This window comes from Gymnoscopelus braueri (genome assembly GCF_963280865.1).
Source record: "Gymnoscopelus braueri genome assembly, chromosome: 4".
Taxonomy (NCBI): domain Eukaryota; kingdom Metazoa; phylum Chordata; class Actinopteri; order Myctophiformes; family Myctophidae; genus Gymnoscopelus; species Gymnoscopelus braueri.
The window spans coordinates 19,753,273-19,775,011 of NC_137605.1; the positions used below are offsets into that span (position 1 = coordinate 19,753,273).

Genomic DNA, 21,739 nt, shown 5'->3' on the forward strand with positions numbered 1-21,739 from the left:
ATCGGAAATTCCATTCACTTTGAATTGGAAAAGAAAGAAAGTGTTTTTTTTAGTGTGTGTCTGTGAGTCCTTCAGAGATTATGTGGCTATTGGTAAAATTACTGGAATGCTGGAATGCTCCCCTGATCTGGGTGAATGAGCCAAACGGCAACCACAGAAACTAAATACAGCCCCACATACTGCTCTATAGTCAGCTGTCTCTACCATTGTGAACTGTATCCATCTCCTACCAGTTTGGCAATGCTGCCCTCTTCTGGTTAATGCAGCAACAACGCAGCTCAGTGGGGGCTGAGGTTTGCCCGTGTTATTATGGTTCCCACCGCAGTTCTAGGCAAAACCTGCTGTGATTGTTCAGTAGTCGCTGTGATTGACATTTCTCGTTTTTGCAACTATGCCTAAATCTAACCCTAACCCTAACCCTAACCTCAGTAAAACTATGCCTAAACCTAACCCTAACCCTAACCCTAACCTCAGTAAAACTACGCCTAAACCTAACCCTAACCCTAATCCTAACCTCAGTAAAACTATGCCTAAACCTAACCCTAACCTCAATAAAACTATGCCTAAACCTAACCCTAACCCTAACCTCAGTAAGACTATGCCTAAACCTAACCCTAACCTCAGTAAAACTATGCCTGGCCAAGCAGACACAGGATCTATCCTATAACGTTGGTGGGATTCATAATCACGCCCTTTATCTGCTAATGCCGCTTGACCTTTGAGCTAGGAAAATCACCAACTATTTTCACATACTAGCATCATGTCCAGAGGGTGCACTTGTACATCACACTGAGGAAACAGAAGATAGGCCTCCGTCCTCCAGGCCACATGGCTCGGGAACAGTTGGTTGAACTTGGTTCCCATGGCTACTTACTTACACAAGTACTTCTGCCGTCTCCCCTTAGTTCCCTCTACTGTTCCCATGATGCACCAGTTGAAACGTGCTCCAGACTCCATCACCCTGTCCTGGCCACAGCCTGACAGACCCAACGGTGACATCCTGGAGTACCAGCTCCGATACTACGACAAGGTACGTTCAACACTCATTTCACGCTCCAGTCATTTAGGTCAGTGGTTCTCAAACTTTTTCATGTCAAGGACCCCCAAATTAACAAGTGCAGATTATTTTTGGCTCTTCTGGACATTATTTACAGAACAGTTTGATCTTAAGCATTTCTAAACTTCTTTGCCCAATTTGGAAAATATAGAAATTTAGAAATATAGCCGTAACACTTGTACATTTAGGTGACATGCAAGCAGAGAACTGTTTAACTACTTTCAACCTTCCATCCGTATTTTATAGGCCAAATAAATGTTTTATAAATAGCGAACAGATGGGCTATTTGCGACTGAAGTATAAAGAAAAATCTTTGAAAAGATCAAACTGTTGCAGCTCTAGTTAGATGCAAACACCACAAGCTGCATTATGGCTATGCATTGTATTGCAAACACATTTAAAAGAACACTCCACCAACCTTATCTCATATATCAGTCCTCACTAATACTCACTATAATTGCATTTCTGTAAAGCTTCAAAATGTAACTGCCGATCAGGGCTGTCTTTAGCCTGTTTGCTGTGCAAAGTTGTGTGTGTATGATGTGATTTGGAGAGGAAGCGGTGGGGCCAGCTGTGCGGTGCATTGAATAGGAATGTTTTTTATTGATTGGCACCCTATCAAACGGGTGATGCCCTGGGCGAACACCCAATTCACTAAAGCTGGACCTGCTGCCAATGACATCATCAGTCGGGATTTCGAGCTAATGGAAACTACAGCCTTTCTGTTTCTGGAACATTAGCACATTAAAACATCATTGTAACATAAAAAAGAAGAAGTCTTTGGGACTCCAATCTACACTGAAATGTACAAATGGAACCCCTTATGGGTCCATCTGGTTCCATTTGGACCCCATGTGGTCTCCAGACTAAATGCTGAGAAACAGTGATCTACATCATAGTAGATGGGTTCAATAGAAATTGGTGACAGTCTATAATGTAACGGAAATATTATTGACAGCATGGCTAAAAAAGCTACAATCTTTTCTTTCTGTCAGTGACAGTGACAGTGTTTTCATCAGCATCCGACTGTTTTCAGCTGAACATGTCACAGAGTGCACTGACCTACATAGAAACAAAGGGACATTTACGCTAACCACGATGACACAACGCCACCCTGACAGATACACTGTACACAAACATACTGTAGGCCCTACATGCACAGAAGTGAGCGCATGTGTGCGCACGAGCGCGCGCACACACACACACACACACACACACACACACACACACACACATACATACACACACACACACACACACACACACACGCACACACACACACGAGCACTTTCTCTAAACTGTGTTTCTATAGCATCTGTCCCCTGGTTGTACATGTAGTTATAATAGGCAGATCTATATGTGTTACTTGTTTTTACAAGTAACACATTTGTTTTTTAGATTTGTATTTTTCTTGACCACAAATGCTAAGAATGCTATAGCATATTGTTTAGATCGATGCTACAGTAGGTTTGATGTTTACCTGTATCCCAGTTGCTTTGTAGCGCTTGATTGTTTTTCTTTGCACTCTACTTGTGTGAATATTTACCCTGTCCTTTGTTGACTGGACTTCATGCTCACACTGCTTACTCTGGCATAAGATAAGATAATTGTAAATGGGTTTCCCTCAGGGTTCAGATGAAGACAGTGCAGTGAGTGTCTACAGTGAGACCAACACTGTGACGGTGAACTCACTGATCCCCGGATCCATCTACGCCTTCCAGATCAGGGCCCGTAATGAGAGGGGCTACGGCCCCTACAGTAACACTGTGTACTTCACTACTCTCATCCCAGGTACACACCTCATGATGTGTTTACTTTTATATACAGTATTTCGTTTTACTAAATCAGTTGTACACTAAAATCCTACCATAATGGCTTGTAGAGACCAATGATATACTGTACAATATTCATTGTGGTTAGTCCGTTTCATTAGAATTTGTATGTATACATACATACAAATTCTAATGAAACGGAAAATAACATTACAATAAACATTTATTACATGTAATAAATGTTTATTGTAATGTTATTTTGTTTGCATTTCACATGCGAAGCTTAACAACTCTCAGTCATACTCATACGCCGTTGTGAGTGTGTAGATAAGCTATTTTCCCTATTTTTGAAGACTTTTTTTTCAATTGCTTGACATTTTCTCCTATAATGACCTGTCCAAAATAGGAACACCACTGGTTAAAGTGGTTAAGACAAGAGTCTAAATCTGCTCAAGTGATCGTTTAAACCGTTGTATAGATGATGACTTTGTTGCTATCTACATGTTGTTTATTTTGTACCACAGAGGAGCATACACAGCAGATTCAGAATCGTCTCCCGCTGTTGATTGGGTCAGTGATGGGAGGAGCAGCCTTCCTATTGGTCGTGGCAGCGATCGTGGTGGTGGTCGTGTTCCGCAGGTGAGTGCTTCATTTAAGGCCAGTGGTTCCCAACGTTGTGGGCCGGGGTGCACTGGTGAGCACATTACATTACATAACAGTATTGTCACAGGTTCAACGCACAACACAAAAGGGGCTCCCTCGTAAAAGAGATCTTGTATCTCAATGGGATTTTACCTGTAGAAATAAAGGTAAAATAAAATAAAATGAATCACTGCTTTTCTTTTTTCTCTTTAATGGACACAGAATATAAGACACTTTTGATATATTTTGTGAATGTGGTGCTTATATTCACACACTATTCTTACTTCCTGGTCCTTCCTTGTGGCAGTAAAAGGAGAGAGAGCCCCTACAGCGACCGGCTCCAGAGGTACATCAGTAACAGAGGTGAGACTGACCATAGGAGAAGAAGAACATCCCTTTATTGTCTATTAACAAATGGTAATTCATCTTTGAATTTTTGCGTATCCCGCCGAGACACATGCGCATGCACGCACAAGCGCACGCATTGCACGTGCGTCGTGGGCACACACACCCACCCACTATACTATGCTTTGACTACATCAGAGAGGTCAGAGCACGGGTTCAGCCCTCCTGGACCCGTTTTGGGGTTCAGGGCCTTGCTCAAGGGCACGGCACTTTGGCTGCTGATGGGCACAAGCACCAGCCACCCTCCACTCACCGGTTTACAGCTGGAATACGCCCTCCTGTCGGGTTCAGGATCGAACCAGCAACCCTACTTCTCAGAAATAACAGAATAAGATGATGCACCATTTGAATGAAGCACCACTGTAGCACAGATACAGTACAAGCTTCAGTTGTCATTGTTATGCCTCTATTCTTAGATTAGATTCTTAGATGGGAAGAAATCTCATATCTCCATATTTCAACCTTCGTAAATGGATGCCCTACTTAATCATACTAGAGTGTCACACAAAAGTAATGAAAATACCCAATCTACAAGCTCACAACGCATTGTGAGTTAGTAGATCGGCTATTTTAACTATTTTTAAAATGTTTTTTTTTTAAATAGTAGAAAACTTTTGATATACAAGGTTTCCACCCGACAGCGACGATTTCCAACATGGCAGGCAACTAACAATACAGAGTGCATGGTTCAATACTATATTCTCAGGCACCCGTTTGTCTCCTATAGTGTTTATGGCATGCTATTGAATAACATCTCTCTGGCCTACAGTAGAGGTTAATGGGAGTAGCGATCGAGCCTTGTGTTCACTATCCCCAGGGTGGAGAGAATGAGAGAATATGAGAGAGAGAGAGAGGGAGAGAGGGAGGGAGGGAGGGAGAGAGAGACTAGCATAGAGTAAGAACAGTTAGATAAAGTGAATCCTGTTGCAGATGAACACTCCTATTCAGTGGGCTCACTCATGTTATATACAACTGACAGACTGGCTTCCATAACTGAAGCCATATATATGTTTGCCCCTTGTTTATGGGATTCTGCATGTGTTTGCTGTGCAGGTGGGGTGAAGTATTATGTGGATCCGTCCACATATGAGGACCCCAGTGAGGCCGTCAAGGAGTTTGCCCGTGAGATCGACCCCACTCACCTCAAAATTGAGGAGGTGATTGGAGCAGGTAAGATTCCCACTGTTTTATGTGCAGTATTTATTAAAACATGTATGATAAAAAACATTGCTGTCATTTTCAGCATTTTCTGTGTGTTACTGTATAGTGCAGTGGCTCTCAAAGTGGGGTCCGGGGGTCCCCAGATAAATGATTGATAGGAACCAAATGGACCGTTACCAGTCTGTATCAATGAGAGTATACAAATGGAAACAAATTTGGTTCCATTTTTACACTCTCAGCGTATACTTGAGGTGAGCAGGTTGACTGCCATTGAATGAATTCTATGTCAGTTCACCTGTTTAAGGCTCATAATAGAGCCCCTAAGGTTTGACCTTTAACCTAATGTCCTCTGATCTCTTCCCCTCTCTCTCCACCGCAGCCCAGTTTGGGGAGGTGTCTAGAGGCCGCTATCGTCCCATGGGACGGAGGGAGGTGCTGGTGGCGGTCAAGACCCTGCGCTGGGGCGCTACAGACAGGGAGAGAGGTCAATTCCTCAGTGAGGCAGGGGTCCTGGGGCAGTTCGACCACCCCAATGTGCTGAAGCTGGAGGGGGTATGCACCCGGAGTCCCCCAGAGAGAATCATCACAGAGTTCATGGAGAATGGACCCCTGGACGCCTTCCTCAGGGTGAGACTACAATTATATGATAAAATAACTCCCATCTTCAGCTGTTCTGTAGTCACTCTTCTGTAATAGTGGATTCAGAGGAACTGGAAGTTTCAGTCAAGCAACCTAGTAAGAGAAGCGGTGCGATGAAGGTGTGAGGGCCGCGTACCGGCCCGAACCTCTAGTAATCTTATATTATCTGTTATTTGCTTTGATTATTTTATAAGAAAAGCAATCAGTATGCCTCACTATCTATTATATAAAAGCACATACTGTATTAAAGTTCTTTACGCTAGAGACTTAACCCTAGCAATGTTAATGCTTTTTTATCATTGAACAAAGAAATACTGAGTGCTCTCGATTACAGTTCCAAATGAACAACTCCAGTCCACTTGGGTATGAGGTGCTCACGTGAAAATACAGAGCCCACTTCAAGCACACTCATAATCAGGCCAAGGATATTAAAAGGATATTGTTAAATTAAAAGCCTTTAATGACTAGGCCAGGTGTAGCTAATGTAGCAATATTAAAAGGATTTTTCATTAAAAGGACTCTAACCGGATTCAACCTGCGTGGGTCTTCCTCAGGGCGTGGCAGTCGGTGTCCTTGGTGGATTTTTTGTTTTTTAATATTGCTACATTAGCTATGACCAAGACATTAAAGGCCTATAACGATATCCTTGGCTCGTTCGGATGTGAGCCGAAGGGCTTCCCTTTGTTCTGCTATTTTATCATTGTCACACACCAGTAATCACAATAAATGACTCCCTCTTAGGTATTGTTGCTAATTAACTCAGTTCTTTCATGTAAGGCAGGGGTTCCCATTACTTTTCCATGCCAAGGACTATAAGCTCACAACATTGTGATGTTATAGATCTGCTATTTTCGACAATGTCATGCCCAAAAATAGGGATGGCAAATTGATAGGGCTTTGGTGCCCACTTTGTAAACCTGTGCCATAACTTCAAACTCATTCTCATTCTAGTTACTTCACTTCTCCTGTTCTTCAAATCCTTCTCTCTCCATCAGGAGAATGAGGACCAGTTCAGTGTTCTCCAGTTGGTGGGCATGTTGAGGGGTGTGGGCGCGGGGATGCGCTACCTGGCCGAGAGGAACTTTGTCCACCGAGATCTAGCAGCAAGGAATGTTCTGGTCAATTCCAACCTGGTGTGTAAAGTGTCTGACTACGGCCTGTCGCGCCTCATGAGGGGCCTAGATCACAATATGCCCACCTACACTGCCTCACTGGTGAGTACCAGGAAATGATATATGATATGTAATCAGGGTTTGACCTTTAAAAAGAAACAGAGGGGGGGGGTTAAGTCTGTCTGTGGGTTTTAGAAATACTTAACCAATCAAAAGTATTCATAAGAGCTTGTTACTAAATAATGACTACATTGGATCCATTGGAAAAGTAACAGTTTTGGACAGGTTTCCGCCTGACAGCAACAATATAATAATAATAATAATAATGATAATGATAATCTATTCTGTAATACCATCCTATCTATTGAGCTAGATTCTATAGGTTGACGGGAACAGGTCTACTCGGGAACAATGCAAGACAGGAACGATGCAAGTTGGGAATGCATGCCCCACCCGTTTATGCAAAACCCATTGTACTTGTCATCAGTGTACCCATTCGTCAGAGGACGCAGTGCGGTACCCACTACACTACCATACAACCGATCAACTAAATCTGGAGACACAACAATCCCTGAAGCCTGCTGACATGTTAATGACGTACATGGGCATAAATGAGACATAGACGGACCCGCAGACATTAGGTGCATTGCTCTGAAAAAGAGCGGCACAAATGTGAAGCAAACCTTAGCCAATCCGTGAAGCCGATGGGTGGGTGTTACGTGTATGGGTTTGGGGAGACTGTATGTTTATGGGGAGACTGTGTATGGTGTTTTTCTCCCTGCTACTCTCTGCCTGCTGCTCTCTGTCACTCACTCTCAGGTCCAGCCCATTCACTCAACTCAACTCCGCCTCTCACCACCGGTTGGTCCTTTCCCTCATCACTCCACCAATCACCTCCATCGTCATCATATATAAAGCACCTGTGACGGCGGCCATCCTTCTCTCTTCCCCACCATGCTTCCAGCAGCTCATTTGTTTGCTCCATGTATTGTCCTAACTAATTCACCTCCAGTCTTATAAAGACTTTCTGACCTTTTGCCAAACGTTTAGTACAGGGGGGGGGCAGTTTAGCTCTGGGGTACCCTGTACATATTGCACGTAGGTAATTCCAGTGTTTAATCCCACTAGTCTAGAGGTGAGTGCCACCCATTGTCTTTTCTGTTCTTTGTTAGAGTAGGAAGGATTTGTTTCTCTTGTGAGTAAGTAATATCTTTATTTTGTTTAGACTGAGTTTTGGTTTTACTACATTCTTTCCTTTGGCACCACCTGACCCTCCCTGTATTGTTACTTGGCATTCATTTATTTTTGGTTCACTTAGTTTGTTAATAAACAACTTTTCAGTTAACCTCAACTTCTGTCAGTCTCAATTATATAATTTGGGTATATGTTACCGTCCCTTCCTCCTGGACCACCATCTGGGACGTAACATTTGGGGGCTCGTCCGGGAAATGTTACGTCCCAGATGGTGGTCCAGGAGGAAGGGACGGTAACATATACCCAAATTATATAATTGAGACTGACAGAAGTTGAGGTTAACTGAAAAGTTGTTTATTAACAAACTAAGTGAACCAAAAATAAATGAATGCCAAGTAACAATACAGGGAGGGTCAGGTGGTGCCAAAGGAAAGAATGTAGTAAAACCAAAACTCAGTCTAAACAAAATAAAGATATTACTTACTCACAAGAGAAACAAATCCTTCCTACTCTAACAAAGAACAGAAAAGACAATGGGTGGCACTCACCTCTAGACTAGTGGGATTAAACACTGGAATTACCTACGTGCAATATGTACAGGGTACCCCAGAGCTAAACTGCCCCCCCCCTGTACTAAACGTTTGGCAAAAGGTCAGAAAGTCTTTATAAGACTGGAGGTGAATTAGTTAGGACAATACATGGAGCAAACAAATGAGCTGCTGGAAGCATGGTGGGGAAGAGAGAAGGATGGCCGCCGTCACAGGTGCTTTATATATGATGACGATGGAGGTGATTGGTGGAGTGATGAGGGAAAGGACCAACCGGTGGTGAGAGGCGGAGTTGAGTTGAGTGAATGGGCTGGACCTGAGAGTGAGTGACAGAGAGCAGCAGGCAGAGAGTAGCAGGGAGAAAAACACCATACACAGTCTCCCCATAAACATACAGTCTCCCCAAACCCATACACGTAACACCTCCCACCCTAAAGACACAAACAAAATGTTTGTGGCTACAAAACACCACTCTTACAGACTGCGGGAGAGAGCGTCTGCTAAGACATTCTCGGAACCTTTCTTATGACGTATTACTAAGTTATAATTCTGTACAATAAGGGCCCAGCGCATGAGTCGCTGGTTCTGGTTATACATCCTGGCTAGAAAAACCAAGGGGTTATGGTCTGTGTAAGCTACCACAGGAAGTATACTGGACCCTACATACACCTCAAAGTGTTGTAATGCAAACAGAAGTGCCAGTGTTTCCTTCTCTATGGTTGAATACCTGAGCTGGTGTTTGTTAAACTTCCTAGAGAAGTAACAAACTGGATGGTCGAGTTCCTGGTCATCTGTTTGCAACAAGACTGCACCGGCTCCAGTACCGCTCGCATCTACTTCTAACTTAAAAGGAAGAGTAAAGTTTGGAGCTGAGAGGACAGGTGCACTACATAAGAGGGCTTTTACGCTCTCAAAAGCACTCTGGCACTCACTGGTCCAGACAAAGGGCCTAGAGATACTGGTTAGGGCAGTGAGCGGAGTCACCACTGAGGAAAAATTCTTACAAAAACCACGATAGAATCCGGCCATGCCTAGAAAACGGCGCAATTCTCTTCGAGTGGTAGGCCTCAGGAAAGCAGTGATGGCAGAGACCTTGGCATCAATGGGCCTCACTTTTCCTTGGCCTACCTCTTTACCAAGGTAGAGAACTGTGCCTTTCCCAAACTCACATTTGGCTAGGTTGAGGGTTAAAGAAGCATTTGCTAAACGACTAAAAACTTCTCTCAGGGTTGACACATGTGAAGTCCAGTCTGAACTGTACACTACAATATCATCTAGATATGCCTTACAATGGGGGACATCCCCCAATACCAGATTAATGAGCCTCTGAAAGGTAGCAGGAGCATTACACATACCAAAAGGCATCACTGTATATTGGCAGAAATGATCAGGTGTCACAAAAGCAGAAACTGTGGATGCTTGATATGTCAAAGGAACCTGCCAATATCCTTTGAGCATATCAAGCTTACTCACATAAGTAGATGGACCAATCTCATCAATACAGTCATCAATCAGTGGCAGTGGATGAGCATCTTGTACCGTTACTGCATTCACCTTACGAAAATCAGTGCAAAACCTTGGGCTTCCATCTGACTTGATGTCTAACAAACATGGGGAACTCCATGGACTGGAGCTAGGCTTAGCAAATCCATGTTTTAACAAATACTCAACCTCTTTTTTCATTGTCTCCCGCTTAACAGGATTAACCCTATAGGCCCGCTGTTTGATGGGCCTAGCAGTGGTTAGTTTAAGGTCATGTCGGAGAACTGAAGTTTGAGATGGAATATCACTGAATAAACTTGGAAAATCCAAAATCAGATTCTCTATATCACTCAAGTGATCCTCTGGCAGGTGAGACAGAAAGGAAGGTAGATTCAACAACATTTCAGAATTTGCTAGTCTTGCACCCTGTGGGGTTGCGTTGCGCAACACCAGCCCATCATCATCAGGTTGAGAATCGCAGACCTTAGAATTTAATGCTACACCTAAAACTGCAGGCTCTGGAGACCTAGTTGGAACTTCATCCCCAGAGTGATACAGCTTTAGCATGTTAACATGGCACACACGGGACTGGCGCCTTCGGTCAGGGGTGCGAATAACATAGTCTGTCTCACTGATTTTTTGCTCTACCAGATAAGGACCAGAGAAGCGAACAGAGAGAGCGGAACCAGGTACTGGCAACAAAAGTAACACTTTATCTCCTGTGTTAAAGGAACGAGCAACAGCTTTCTTGTCAAAGTGTTGTTTCATGGTCACTTGAGAAGAGGCTAATGCATTTTTGGCTAAGGAACAGGCCTGCTTTAAGCGTTCTCTAAACTGATTAACATACTCAGGGACTGATTGAGAAGTTGCTTCAACATTAACCAACTGCTCCTTAAGGACTTGGAGGGGGCCCCTGACAGTATGTCCAAAAACTAGGCTAGCAGGACTGAAACCTAGTGACTCCTGAACAGTTTCACGAACTGCAAACAAAACAAGAGGAATGCTCTCATCCCAACTTGCTTTTGACTCAAGACAGTGTTTCCGCAGCATTGACTTCAGTGTCTGATGAAATCTTTCTAATGCCCCTTGTGTCTGAGGGTGATAGGCACTAGACACCCTGTGTTTAATGCCTAAAGTTTTAAGCACTTGTGCAAACAGTCTCGATTTAAAATTAGTGCCTTGATCTGTTTGCACAAACCGAGGTAGGCCAAAGGTAGAAAAGAACTTGGTTAAAGCTTTAATGACCACTTTAGCAGTAATTGTGCGCAGGGGAATGGCTTCTGGAAACCTGGTTGCAGCACACATAATGGTTAGAAGATACTGATTCCCCGACTTTGCTTTGGGTAAAGGACCCACACAGTCAACTATGACTGTCTCAAAAGGCTCTCCTATAACAGGAATAGGATGAAGAGGTGCAGGAGGAATAACTTGGTTTGGCTTACCCACCAGTTGACAAGCATGGCATGCACGACAGTACTGAGCAACATCATGTTTCAGTCTAGGCCAGAAGAAGTTCTTCAGGACCCGGTCATATGTCTTGGTTACACCAAGATGACCGGACCAGGGATGGTCATGAGCCAAGGACAGCACCTTTTGTCGATACTGTTGAGGTACCACCACCTTCCTACTCTAACAAAGAACAGAAAAGACAATGGGTGGCACTCACCTCTAGACTAGTGGGATTAAACACTGGAATTACCTACGTGCAATATGTACAGGGTACCCCAGAGCTAAACTGCCCCCCCCCTGTACTAAACGTTTGGCAAAAGGTCAGAAAGTCTTTATAAGACTGGAGGTGAATTAGTTAGGACAATACATGGAGCAAACAAATGAGCTGCTGGAAGCATGGTGGGGAAGAGAGAAGGATGGCCGCCGTCACAGGTGCTTTATATATGATGACGATGGAGGTGATTGGTGGAGTGATGAGGGAAAGGACCAACCGGTGGTGAGAGGCGGAGTTGAGTTGAGTGAATGGGCTGGACCTGAGAGTGAGTGACAGAGAGCAGCAGGCAGAGAGTAGCAGGGAGAAAAACACCATACACAGTCTCCCCATAAACATACAGTCTCCCCAAACCCATACACGTAACAGTGGGGTTGCAAATCAGGGAAGCCGATAACTACACTAGAATGTACTCTATGTATGTTTATTGTGAGCACAAAGTGTTCAGTATTCTCCCATCATTCCTTGCTCTGTGCTTGGTGTCCCTCAGGGCAGTAAGATTCCTGTGAGGTGGACGGCACCAGAGGCCTTCCAGCATCGCAAGTTCAGCTCGGCTAGTGATGTCTGGAGCTTCGGTGTGCTTATGTGGGAAGTGATGTCATACGGAGAGCGTCCTTACTGGGATATGAGCAACCAGGAAGTGAGTATGAGGCGGTCTTGTTTAATTGATACAGCTAAATGATGATCTTTAAGTCAATCTGACATGATTACAGTATGTACATTATTGTATTTGCATGGCTTGTCATGACATCTGCCCTGTTAATATCTCAGGTTAATATATGTATATGTGTGTTTGGTGCAAGCTTATCTCCCTGTTGTTCTATCGAACTGTATATAATCAATCATTCAATTGTTCAGTCATTCAATCTAGGGTTGATTATTTTCTGAGCGATTATTCTATCAATTACTTTACAAACTGCATGTTTGCATATCAAAACAACATTTCGGTAACACTTGCTATGCATCCCACATCTATAATGCATTATAAGCATACTTATAATGCATTATAATCTGCTTACAACACTTTATAATTATAGTTTGTAAGAACTCATAAATACTTATAATGCTTTATAACAATAATTATAACACGTTATAAAGCATTCTATAAGGCCAAGTATTATAATACTTCATAATTGCTGGACACTCACAGACTTTTTTGGGGGGCAAGGATCATTGTGTATTATCATAGTAGTAATACATCAATAATAATCAATCAATCAATCGATCGATCAATTAATCAATCATCCTCCAGGTGATGAAAGCAGTAGCAGATCAATACCGGCTCCCAGCTCCAAATAACTGCCCTCCAGCCCTCCATAACCTGATGCTGCAGTGCTGGCAGGCCGACAGAGCAGACCGGCTGGGGTTCGACTCCCTCCTCTCATCCCTGGACCGCCTCATCAGACACCCAGCCTCCCTCAAGGCAGAGCAGACCCGGTGAGGTGGTTTAAACCCTTTATTGGCAGGACTGGTGGGACTTGGATTTCGGTTCAGCACAACGGAATGGAAAAGCTAATAGACAAATAAAAATAAGTAGTCATCAAACAAAACATAATCTGCTAAAGTGGTACTCATTCGTGTACCATGGAGATCCCAGTCCATCACACCAGACTATTTCACTATGTAGTTAAGTGTCGTGAAACCGTAAAACCACACAAGCCCTAGCGTCCCTATTCTGGGGGGGAATATTCAGCGAAAATAGATTTACAAGCTCACAATGCATCGCAGCGCAATGTAGATTCTAGCTTGCAGAACAGCTATTTTCGGCAAAGAGATTTTGTGTAGAGGGAAAAAATGAGGGTCCTAGTGCAGACCCCTGGGGGACTCCGGTCAGTATGGTTTTTAACACACTCCAGGTTGCATGATTGAATAGTACTGCTCTACTACTGACAACAAATGTATTATATTTAATCTTGACTTAGATTATGTCATATATTTATTATCAGATATATTTCTGACCACACTGTAACACTGTTGCTCCCTGTGAGACATGAAGTAAACAGACAAACTGTTAAACTGTTCATTTACCTTAACACTGAACAAATTCAGTGTCCTAAGTCTGTTCTGACAGAGCTTTCTGCGGTCTCTGAGCACAAACGGCAGTTTCTATAATTATTTTGTGGACAGATTAAATAGCATTCATATAATTTTCTAAAATAGCCAATCTGCAAGCTCACAACGTGTTGCATAGTGACCTTGTTGATTCGCTATTTTCGATATTTCTGGGCTAGATTTGATATAAGAAAGGGCTGATTACGGAGTGTATGAGTGACTGTACGAGTTGATGCAGCACAGTATCTCTATCTGCTCCCTACAGTATGTCACCAGTGCTTGACACCATGCCACACTAGTGACAGAACCACTCACTTCTTTAACCACTAGCCAGCCAGTGGGTGATGTTTCTCATTCAGTCTAAACCACTGATGTCAGGCTAGCCTGGCTTGATTACTCCAACCTGTTTACCAGCAGAACGTCGCTATAGTCAACACCCGTGTTTTTCTAACCTTGAACCTGCTGTTCCTGGCTCATCCCACAGAAGCTGCTCCCAGCCACTACTGAGCCCCACCCCCACAGACCTGTCGTCCGTGGCAACAGTCAGTGATTGGCTGACGGCACTGAGGATGGACAGATATAAGGATGCGTTTGAGCGGGCGCACCTGGACACGTTGGACAGAGTCAGCATGGTCACCATGGTGTGAGTATACGCCACACATACTGTATGTGTCATGCGTCATGTCATCTGTGATAAATGTGGGAGCGATTACAAACAAATAAAAATAAACTCATCTCAGTTTCCAAGTTAGTTAAATATCAGATGAGAGACCTGGGAGTTGAGCTGGACTAGATTTAAGATTCAATTATTCAGTGTAAGAGGCTTAGAACCTCCAAATTCCTAGGTTTCTAGGAATTTGCATGTGCTCATGACAAACACAGATACAACAGTAGGTACTGTACACAGTAAAGATTTGCATATTGGATGACCAGTGTTGGCCAAAACATAAACAAACATTACAGTGAAATCAAAACGCTTAAAATACATATTTCCTTTGTTGTCCTAAATCCCTGTCTTATATCTTTTTTCTCTCTTTTTATCAGAGATATCCAGAATCTGGGAGTGAACCTCCTTGGCCACCAGAGGAAGATTTTCAATGCCGCACAACAGCTCAGAGCCCACCTGAACCAGGGCCAGGTGGAGGTGTGAGACCCCCCCAAACACTCGCATGCACGGACAGCTGCAATGGATTTGAACGGGTTTCACTCTTTTCTCTGGCTGCTGTGTCTACTTTCGCTAATATTTGTTTCATTTTGATACGCATGAAGGCCAAAAACGTAAACAAAGAACCATCATTGTATCTTGTGGCAAACATGACGCTGAAGTCGGAAAAGGTGAAGAAAATGTATCGTCCAACTTTCTACGGCCGACCGCGTGAGAGGAACGACGAACATAGCACGATGAACGTAGAAGAGAGATATGCACTACGGGAGCTGTTAGTCCAGGTGCAGGACGAGAGTTGCCGTAGACAAGGAGAGGAGGACCTGAACTAAAACGTCTTCAATGTGTTTTAACGATATTTCACTTCATTGCTGTTGTTTGCCTACAGCTGTCTTCACCTTAAATCTGATCCTACCTCTGTCCTCACTTCCACACAAATTAAAGCTTTGTCGCACGGCCGCGTTGTACGAAAACTGAGGTATTTTACTAAAAAAATCGCTACATTTTTCGTCAAGGCTCATACGTCGAAGAATAATGTAACCGTCACTCCTAGACTTGTCTCACTGCTGACGCTTCCACACCTTTCACAGTCTCACGATCGACCCCATGAGTAGAATAAAATGAAATGAAAATTGAAAAGCCACGGGGATCTCCCACCCCCTTCACAAAGAATTGCGCAGAGACAATCAAAATACTTTTTATTTTGCTAATGTTGTAATATTGTTCTACAGTATATGGTGAAGACCGGTGACGAAAAGACCAGGAAGTTAACTACCAGTTACTTCCTATAGCCTATATTTGGTCCAATCATATCAAGAGAAGCGAAGCAAACCATTATGACTTAATGTGTCCAAAATGTGTATGGGAACATTCTATATATTTAAGATATCAATAAATTATGAAAGAAAATAATAAGCAAAGTAAATACAAGGGGTTTAATAACATAGGGTTTAATAATGGCTTCCATGTGGATCTCAGACGTCATGTTGATGACGTCATATTGCTGTGATGTCATATTGACTTCCAAATATGGAGTTATTTGCCTCTCCATTGACTTCCAGTACAAAATCTTAGTTTTAAAAAGTTAAATATTTCTAAAAGTATGAAACATGTGAAAAGTATTCAGGGATTTACATCATTGGCCTACTGGCAACGTGCACAAGACATTTGGCACTGATCGGTCCAGTGATTTGTGAGAGCCGCAGACAAACAAACACACACACAGACTCTCTTCTAGACAGCTCGCCCCCATAAGAACCACTGCATTTAAAAAATAAAGTTAGTTTAGATTTAGATTCCATTTGCGCTTAAAGGTTATTATAGATACACCTTTAAGATATCAGATATGGCCTATTTTTATATGTTGTATTTATTTATTTATTTTAATGGCCTATGAACAAAAAAGCTTAAATCTTGACAGTGGAATTATCTATGATGTTAAAGTATTTTCTTTTCTGAAAATGAACACACTGCATTGAAATGTTTGTTTCTCAACATTTTCAAAAGACAGTAGTATTTTTCTTGTTGTTAAAATACACTCACATAACCTAGTGTGCGTACAGTACCAGTTATATAGTGACGCTCACAGGGCCTATATACTGTTCATCTCTGCTAGAAACACAGGCCTCTCCCCAGGGTGGAAACCGAACAGCGTTCTCTCTCTATGACCCCTGTTTACATCTGGAATTCATGTACAACTTGCATCTGGTTTATGTCTAGATATACATTTTCTGGATTACATTTATGCCTGGAGTTTGGGAGTTTTATGCCTGGGCTTTGGGTCTATCTGAATATCTATCTGAATATAACCCGACCCCCTGCACATTAAAAAACATTGGTGTTAATTCATACATACCTGAGAGTGCACAAATGGAACCAAATGGACCCTTAGAGGTCCATTTGGTTTCATTTGTACACTCTCAGAGTTAAATTAACACTCAGGATAACAGTGTGGACGCATGTTAACCACAAGAACCCTAGTCCCTATTCTCCCTAACATTTGGGGAAAATAGCCGATCTTCAAGCTCACGTTGCAATGCATTGTGAGCTTGAAGATCGGCTATTTTCGACAAAGATATTCAGTGTGGATGCAAAAATCGAGTATACCAAGTATAGTGGTTATGGCTAACTGTAAAGGGAGTACATATGTATATTTCACAGGTCACCTCTTTTTGTTTGGTTGCTAGAGTGATGTCATTGTGAATGTGAGAGATGGGTTAAATTTTGTGGACAGTAACTGCCCTCACCTCCATTACAAGGAAGGAGGTGTGTGCTGGTTGCACTGTTCTTGCTAAAAGTGTGCTGTGCTTTATGTGTCAAGCTGTGTGAATGTGTGTGTGCTGTACATAATGCTGTGTGCGTGTGCGTGTGCGTGTGCGTGTGTGTGTGGGTGTGCGTTTTGAGGGCCAGTGTGAAGCCATGCACATGTGTAGTTGTGTTTGTTTGTATGAGTGTTCACCACTATTCCACTATTGTGCAAATTTGTAAAATAAATAATATGATTTTATTTAAATCCTTGCATTCGCTTGTTATTTCCCTCTCTAAATGTTTTACATACCTACATTGACAGGGAATGCTACTTTTCGTGTCCATTTTCAAAGAATCTTGAAAAAATGCGAAACGAAATGTGAAAAAGCTTTTGAAACATTTTAACAACACAAAAATCTTTGTGTGGGGTCCCTGGCACATCTTCTCAGATCCACAGCCAAATATATATACATTTGGGTGGCGATGACCTTCGACCTTTTCTACCCAAAAGTTAATTATCTATTCAGGGCAGCCTACTGATCATTCCTGTCATTCATGGTTGTAGTGCTACCATGGAGCCAATGTGAAACATTTGGGGTGGAGGTTCTTCTTTGGCCTACTGTGAGTGAGCAGCAATCGGGAGCTGCGTTCATGATTTGTGGCATTTTGTGCAAAATGAGCCAGATGACAGGGAAGAACCATAGGAAGCACCGTAGATGACAGGGAAGAACCATAGGAAGCACCATAGAATCTATGGCGCTTCCTATGGTTCTTCCTGTCATCTATGGCATAGATGACAGGGAAGAACCAGGAAGCACCAAAGAAGACAGGTAGGCACCATAGGAAGCACCATAGATGACAGGGGAGCGCCATAGATGACAAAGGAAGCACCGTAGATGACGGAAGCACCATAGGAAGCACCCTAGATGACAGTAAAGCACCATAGGAAGCACCATAGATGACAGGAAACCACCATGATTTGAAAAATTTGGGGTGGAGGTTCTTTCTTGGCTTACTGGGAGTGTGTTCAAAGTTTCTAACCGATCACTCCAGTAGTGCTTGTGGCATTTCGTGCAAAATACACGGACACGGACACGGACACGGACACGGACATGGACACGTGTTGGCCTGGCGGAGACAATAAACTACCACAAAGATATACAACCCTTTGTCGATCCTCAGTCGGGACCCAGGAAGACTATACATGAATAAATTAATTAATTAATACATATTCTGAAGTGTAATTACGGTGCATGCTCTATACTTTCAAGAATGCTGACAAAATGCCAAAAATGCCAAATGAATAGTAAAAGGACATGCAGTGGCCCACACAAAGCCTCGATTTGAATAGGACTAGAAATTGGAACAGGAATAGCGCACAGAAGTAACACATCACCCATTCAACCATTATGACAATAGGTTCTCCTTGCTAGTCTGAAATCACCTTGAAAAATGTGGAGGAGCAGCCTTGGCGGTGACTGTCTGGTTGTGTGATCAGCAGGTTTTGTGTGGAATCGTGGCTGAGGATCTGTTGAGTTCAGCAGATAACAGAGAGAGCAGACACCGCTCTCCCACATCCCCTGCTCCTCCCATCACTGATTCATTCATCAGATAAGATGTGGACAGACAGCCTGATAAAAGGCCCCTACACAACCTCAACGCTGTTCTGTCTGCCCAGGCCTGCCACTGTAGCTGTACTTTGAAACGACACATTTTAACCACATGAACCCCAGCGTCCCTATTCTGGGGGTGAACATTCAGAGGAAATAACTGTTTGAATTGGTGAGTCTTTAAAAGTCTTTTAAAGATGTCCTCAGAGGCCACAGTTTTAAGGTGGAAGCTCATGCCAAAGCTTATGGTAGTGGTTCTCAAAGTGGGGTCCGAGGAGGACCCTGGGGTTCCAGGGGGTCCCCAGCAAAATGTGTTAATAGCATCACAATCATTTTAACCACTTTATCCATTTATCAGTTGGCTATAAAAAAAATAGCAGATCTACAAGCTCACAGCGCGTCACTTTGTGCCGTGTTGCGAGCTTGTACATCTGCTATTTGTGAACATTTTTTAAATAAGTTTTTGAGACATAACTTCTCTTCTGGGGGTCCCTGGGACAAAAACCTTTCAGATGGGGGTCTGCAGCCAAATATATATCAGTTTGGAGGGCCTTGCCACGAAAACGTTTGAGAACTACTGTGTTATACTGTTGAGTTTGGAATTTGTTGAGTCTCTGATCTGATTCCCGTAATGCATACAAACTATTTTAATGCATACAAACTATTTTAATCGTTTAGACGTCACTGCCCTCAGTGCCCTGGTTATCAGGGCTGCAAACAATACAATCAAACATTAAAATGTGATTAATTGAAAGGAACTTTTACGGCTGCTGGGAATTTATATGACATATCGCAATCACGGATTCTTGGAATGTAAATATGAATGGTCCATGTGAATTTGAGGAAACAAAACAAGCAACAAAATGTGCTTAACTTGGCATGCTACAATCATTACAGTAAAATTGGACACACACACACACACACACACACACACACACACACACACACACACACACACACACACACACACACACACACACACACACACACACACTTGAATGGATGTGGCTTATTTGTGTTAATAATGAGTTACTCTGCAAAATCCGGAATGTTAATTTAACTCTCTGCGTACAAATCAAACTAAATCTCTCAAAGTGGGATCCGGGGACCACCAGCGGTCCTGGTGGGGGGGGGGGGTTCCAGTGGGTCCCCCAGAATAATTAGTTAATATAGCACTAACTCTGGTCCATAGCGTTAGAAGGAGTTCTCCTCCTTCTAACGCTATGGACCAGAGCTAATATAGCACCACAATAAGTTTAACCACTGTCTATAACCATATTTTATACGTTGGCTATTTTTGAAAAATCTAGATTTTCTTTTTCAACACAAATCTTTGTTTCTGGGGGTCCCTGGCACAAACCATTTTTGAGATGGGGGTCTGTGGTAAATTACATTGGGGGTCCTTGACATGAAAAAGTTTGAGAACCACTGGCCTAGGGGCGAAACTCGCAAAGGCTCGATCACCTTTAGTTTTTAATCTTGTGCGAGGACCAACCAGCAGGGCTTGGGATGAGGATCTCAGAGACCTTCTGGGCACATACAGTACATATGGAGGTGCCTGCTGGCCATTGAGGGCTCTGTGTGTGATTACAAGAAATCTTAAAATGTAGGCCTAGGCCTAGTTGACTGGGAGCCAGTGCAAGGAGGCCAGAATGGGGGTTATTATGTGACAGGATCTCCTGGACCTGGTCAGTAACCTGGCAGCAGCATTCTGGACCAGTTGCTGAATTATATAAGCAAGTTGCAACATAATAAATACACAATACAAATAAAGCTTTCAAATTTAATTGGGTGTTGGGCGGTAATGGTTAAGGGACCTGGATATTGGATGAGAAACACTGGTTAAGATGTCTTCTTTATTGGACTACAATGTGTCACAGTTAGATCTTTATCCAATGGCTGTGTGTAGTAGCTCTATAGTAGACTACAATGGAAAGAAAGTGTAACAGATGATGACCCACAATAAGCTTGGTATTCAAACACAATACAGGCTAGGCCACTGTCTACAATGCCCTGTCACTTGTCCCTGTCATCCTCAGTCCTCAGGAACTTTTCCGCTTTTATTCTATTTGTGTGAAGGCCTAAATGTAGGAAAACTGTGCAAGAAACCGGAAGATTTCATTTCCCTGGAGACCGAAGTAATCCGTTGACACACGTTGAGCGGTCGGTCAGATTAGTGCTAGATTGGATGGATGGGCCGGGGGGAGGAGAGGAGCACTCGTTTTGTTTCAAGTGACAGACAGGGCATTGTGGTGGCCTGATAATGAATGGTTTTAAGGGGCAGCGAGGCCGTGGGGCTCGATGTGAGGCGCACCCAAGCGAGCCGAGCTGAGTTGGCAATCCTTTGTGGAAGGAAAGGAATAGGCTATCGTCGCCAGTGGTGGAAAGTCTGGAAACAATAGTCCATTTTCTTTTACTTAAGTAAAAGTATCAATACTGCAATGCAGAAATACTCTGTTACAAGTAAAAGTCCGGAATTCAAAACTTACTCAAGTACAAAAGTATTGGTATCAAAATATACTTAAAGTACAAAAGTAAAAGTACTCATTATGCAGAATGTCTTCACAAGTTTTCAAATGTGTACAAATCTTTTGAAAATAGCAGATCTACAAGCTCACAATGCCTCGCGATGCATTGTGAGCTTGTAGATATAGGCTATTTCCAATGGCCAGAATGCTGATCGAATAATTAATGTATATGTTTTGTAAATAAATCTACAAAATAACTAGTAACTAAAGTTTTCAAATAATTGTAGAGGAGTAAAAGTACAACATTTGCCTCTGAGATGTAGTGGAGTAGAAGTAAAAGTATTTCAAATTGGAAATACTGCAGTAAAGTAAAAAAAAATACATCAAATTTGTAAAGTAGCCTACAGGACTTGAGTAAATGTAGACTAGGCCTACTTACTTTCCACCACTGTACGAGGCGCACCCAAG

The 21,739-nt window shown here is 42.8% G+C and overlaps 1 protein-coding gene across 1 annotated transcript in view; it reads left to right on the plus strand.

Annotated features, from left to right (window-relative positions):
• ephb6 (eph receptor B6) overlaps positions 1–17,444 on the plus strand; it is an 81,986-nt gene extending 64,542 nt beyond the window's left edge. The window contains 11 exon segments of the mRNA XM_080427482.1: positions 906–1,030; positions 2,686–2,848; positions 3,354–3,468; positions 3,779–3,834; positions 4,930–5,046; positions 5,417–5,664; positions 6,672–6,890; positions 12,223–12,372; positions 12,985–13,169; positions 14,269–14,427; positions 14,829–17,444. Coding sequence (XP_080283608.1) covers positions 906–1,030; positions 2,686–2,848; positions 3,354–3,468; positions 3,779–3,834; positions 4,930–5,046; positions 5,417–5,664; positions 6,672–6,890; positions 12,223–12,372; positions 12,985–13,169; positions 14,269–14,427; positions 14,829–14,934 — 1,643 coding nt within the window. The 3' untranslated portion in view covers positions 14,935–17,444.
• Positions 17,445–21,739: the final 4,295 nt, after the last annotated feature.